The sequence below is a fragment of the Gavialis gangeticus genome, unplaced genomic scaffold, assembly GCF_001723915.1.
Source record: "Gavialis gangeticus isolate Ggan-Ray unplaced genomic scaffold, GavGan_comp1, whole genome shotgun sequence".
In the NCBI taxonomy this organism is placed as follows: domain Eukaryota; kingdom Metazoa; phylum Chordata; order Crocodylia; family Gavialidae; genus Gavialis; species Gavialis gangeticus.
In genome coordinates, this window is record NW_017729033.1 from 17,277,860 (window position 1) to 17,281,957 (window position 4,098).

General features: G+C 43.5%; 1 protein-coding gene across 1 annotated transcript in view; it reads left to right on the forward strand.

The window, feature by feature from the left end:
- Nucleotides 1-4,098, forward strand: part of TACC3 (transforming acidic coiled-coil containing protein 3) — a 31,962-nt gene that overhangs the window by 2,962 nt on the left and 24,902 nt on the right. The window contains exons 2-3 of the mRNA XM_019526493.1: nt 2,824-2,986; nt 3,088-3,233. Of these exons, the coding sequence (XP_019382038.1) occupies nt 2,825-2,986; nt 3,088-3,233 (308 nt within the window). The 5' untranslated portion in view covers nt 2,824. The remainder of the gene's footprint in view (nt 1-2,823; nt 2,987-3,087; nt 3,234-4,098) is intronic.

The following is a 4,098-nucleotide window of genomic DNA, read 5'->3' on the forward strand; positions in this document are numbered from 1 at the left end:
AATGTCCACATCATTAGTGAAGATGTTGAACAATATGGGTCCAAGGACAGAGCCTTGGGGGACCACACTGGTTACAGGACACCACGATGAGCGACTTACATCAATTACTACCCTCTGGGTCCGACCACAGAGCCAATTCCCCAGCCAGCGAATCGTGGTGGACCCAAGGCCACAATTGGCCAGTTTTGCCAAGAGGTGATCATGGGATACCAGATCAAAGGCTTTTTTGAAGTCAAGATATAGGACATCAATCTCTTCTCCCTTGTCCAGGTGATATGTCACCTGGTTGTAGAAGGAAATGAGATTGGTCAAGCAAGACCTACCCGCAAGAAACCCATGCTGGCTATCCCTTAGGATGTTGGCATCGGCCAGTCCATTAAGGATGGCCTCTTTAATAAACTTTTCTAAGACCTTCCCCAGGATAGAAGTCAGGCTGATGGGCCTATAGTTAGCCGGATCCACTTTCCTCCCTTTCTTGAAGATAGGCACCACATTGGCCTTCTTCCAGTTTTTGGGCACTACACCAGAGCGCCAGGAGTTCTCAAAGATCCGTGCCAGGGGTTGAGCTATGATGCTTGCCAGCCCCTTGAGTACCCTGGGGTGTAGGTTGTCAGGGCTGGCTGACTTGAAGGTATCCAGCTTCTCAAGATGTTCCTTCACCAGGTCAGCATTAATGGAGGGCAGGGGATCTCCCTCACCCAGACCTCCCTGTCCTGTAGTGGGCATGGGTGTCCCATGGGACTGAAAGACCGATGCACAGTACCGATTTAATAGGTTGGCTTTTTCCTGGGCGTCAGTTGCCCCATCTGGTTCAGTAGGGGTCTAATGTTGCCCTTGCTTTTCCTCCGGCTCCCCACATATCTGAAAAAGGACTTTTTGTTGTCCTTGATGCTCAAAGCTATTTATTTTCCTTGATGCTCGGACAGTCCTTAGCTCTGTCCCATTCTACACCCAATTATGCAGTAATATCACAAGTATAACAGGAGCATAATTGTATAAATAGACCATAGAATAACACTTACAGCCATTATCTAATGTATACAGGTAAAATCTTACTCAAATGTTGAATTAAAGCAATTTGCTATCTTCAGCGTTGCTGGAATTCCACTGACCATGTCCGTAATTCAGCTAGACTTCCTCTGGGAAATTGAAAGGCCAATAGCAATTAAGCTGTTATTTTAATGATTCAAAATGCAACCAAAGAGTCCAGTGAAGGGCTACAAAAATGGTGAGTGGGCTAGGGCACATGACTTATGAGGACATGCTGAGGGAACTGGGCTTATTTAGTTTAGAGAAGAGAAGACTGAGGCGGGGATTTAATTGCAGACTTCAACTACCTGGAGGGCAGTTTAAAAGAGGATGGAGCTGGACTGTTATCAGTGGTGGCAGATGACAGAAGTTGGAAAAAGGAAGGTTTAGGTTAGATAGTAGGAAGAATTTTATCACTAGGAGGTTAGTAAAACACTGGTACAGGTTACCCAGAGAGGTGTGGGAATCTCCATCCTTGGAGGTTTTTAAGACGCCGCTAGACAAAGCCTTGGTTAGGTTGATCTAGTTGGGATGGTCCTGCTTTGAGCAGAGGTTGGACTAGATGACCACCTGAGGTCCCTTCCAACCCTAACTTTCTATGGTTTCTATAAAATACCAACTTTAATAAGCATTGCAACTTTGCCATCTAATATAATGACTGTACCTACTTGGTAATTAGGGTTAAAAAGCATTTTATCAGAATGCTTACTAGGGAGATTTTTTTTGTCCCGTGCTGTTCCAATAGATCAGTTCATGCTAGCCAGGAAATCTACCTCACTTGCCTCTGTCCCCGTACATTTCTCATTGGATCTATCCAAAATCTTCTAGATTTCACCATAATGCCTCACTTTAGTCCAGCGATAGGCAGTCTTAATGCCTGCCACACAGTCGCTTGTAAAGGATATTGTTTAAGGCTTGCTTTCTCTTTGCTCTGAAGTAGTTTCCTTCAGTCTTACCCTTGGAACAAGTTCTAAAAGTCAGTGTACTATAAATGATTACTTTGATTTTTTTAAAGCATTAATAAAACATTTCCATGGTAGAGGGATGTATGTAGTAGGCTTCTTTTAAAAAGGTAATACTGTATGGAAGTTCATTGATTTTTATCTGTTTCTTATGCCAAAATGATATTCAAAATAAGAGCATACAGTCATATGTGCCTAACTGGAGTGAAACTTTTGGGATTAATAACTAGCATTACTCTAAGCAGTGAAAACCTGCATGTGTTCAGTACCACTTCCCTAAACTGATATTAAGGACTCTGGTCAATAAAAGTATCAAAGAGCTCCCTCTATTTTGCACTTGTATAAGATCATAACATGAGTAGCATAGAGAAACTTTGCAGGCATTCTGCCCACTCACCGTGGCTGTGCTTAGTCGTAATGTCATATGGCTGCTAGATGACTACATAATGCTTTTTTTTGTTTTGTGGAGAGGAGGAAGTTGGGAAGGAACTGCTATTACCATGTTGTGGTTTACAGGCTGGACAAGCTGATCACAGGATTCTTGTTAATCGCAGAAGTATATTATGCACAGTGAATTCTCTTGAGTACTGTGAAAAGCAGAGGGGCTGTGGTAATGCAGTAATAATGACATCCTATAGTATACTGGAAAGCAGCCTCACCTGAATTTTGAATGTTGGTAAAACTCAAGTTTGATGGCTGTTCTAGTCTTGCTTCTCCAGTGTGTGGCTGGCTGACTGTTTTTAGAGTCCAACTATCTGGAAATGCAGCTGTCTGACCACACCCTCTCATTCACATGGCTTCCTAAATAGGTTTTTTTTTCCCTATTCCTTAGAATGAGTCTGCAGAATTTAAATGTTGAAAACATCAGTGATGAACTAACAGCAGAAAGCGGTGTCTTCCTTTTCGCACCACCAGACCCTACAGGGAGACCTTCTATTCTTCGTCCATCACAGAAAGAAAATCTGCCACCAAAAAATGTTGTAAAATCTATGAAGGTACGTATGTGTGGTTACTCTGGCTTTTTTCTGTGATCGCCCGGTGTGTGGTATCTTGGAGCTGCAGAATATTCGAATCTCTTTTTATTTTGTCCTCAAAGGTAACTTTTCACACTCCTCTTCGGGATCCTCAGACTCACAGAATCCTGAGTCCTACCATGGCAGACAAACCAGAGACCACTCTCATTCTCAAGAACTGTGCAGGAGTTATAGGGGATCTTCATCTAGCTGCGATCAGCACTGTTGAGTGAGTAGTGCAGATTATCCCTGAGGTTATCTGGGGGTGATCAGTATGTGTAAAGGATGGCTGTCTCCTGTTAGGAAGCTGCCTAAATCAACTCTTGCATAACTTGTTCTAAATTGTCTATGGGTAACCCCATGCTGTAGTTAAATGTAAGCAGAGGAGCTTCCACACTTGACATCAAGAGATGCTGGAAACAAATAATATGAAGCAACATTCCAATTTCTGGGTTCAATGTCTAATGGCTAGTGATGCTAAATGAATCACTTGACCTCTCCCTGCCTCAGTTTACCTAGCGTGAAATAAATAGTGCTTCCTTACTGCCATGGAAGTAGACAGAACATTGTTTTTTTCTTAAGCATCTTGAGTTCACAAAGGCACCAAATGCAGACATGTAATATTAAGCTTTGCGTTTCTGTAGGCATGCTTGGGATTTTTTTGTTTGTTGTTTTCCTTGGGGCTTTAAAGATTGTAATAGAAATAGGAATTTACGACATTAGTCTGAAAGTTCTAGACCAGGGGTCTCAACAGAGCACCCATGAGCTAGGGAATTTGGGAGCATGGCTCGCACAGGTCAGGATCCACCACAATCTTGGGGCCCTCTTGGACATGGCTTTTGGTGGCAGGAGGGAGAGTGAGGGCTGTGCTGACACGGCCCCTCTCGCACTGAGGCTGCTTACCCAGTGGATTCAGTCTGGAAGTAGGCCGAAAGCCAAGAGCAAATCTGGACCATGGGGTGTGATTTGACATCCCTGAGACCAAAAACAGTTCATCAGGTGGCTAACAGAGGTTTGACTGGGGAAACTCTTTGAGAAGATTATCAAGGAGCATATCTGATGGGCCAGCAGCAGGGATGATGCTCAAGGGCAAC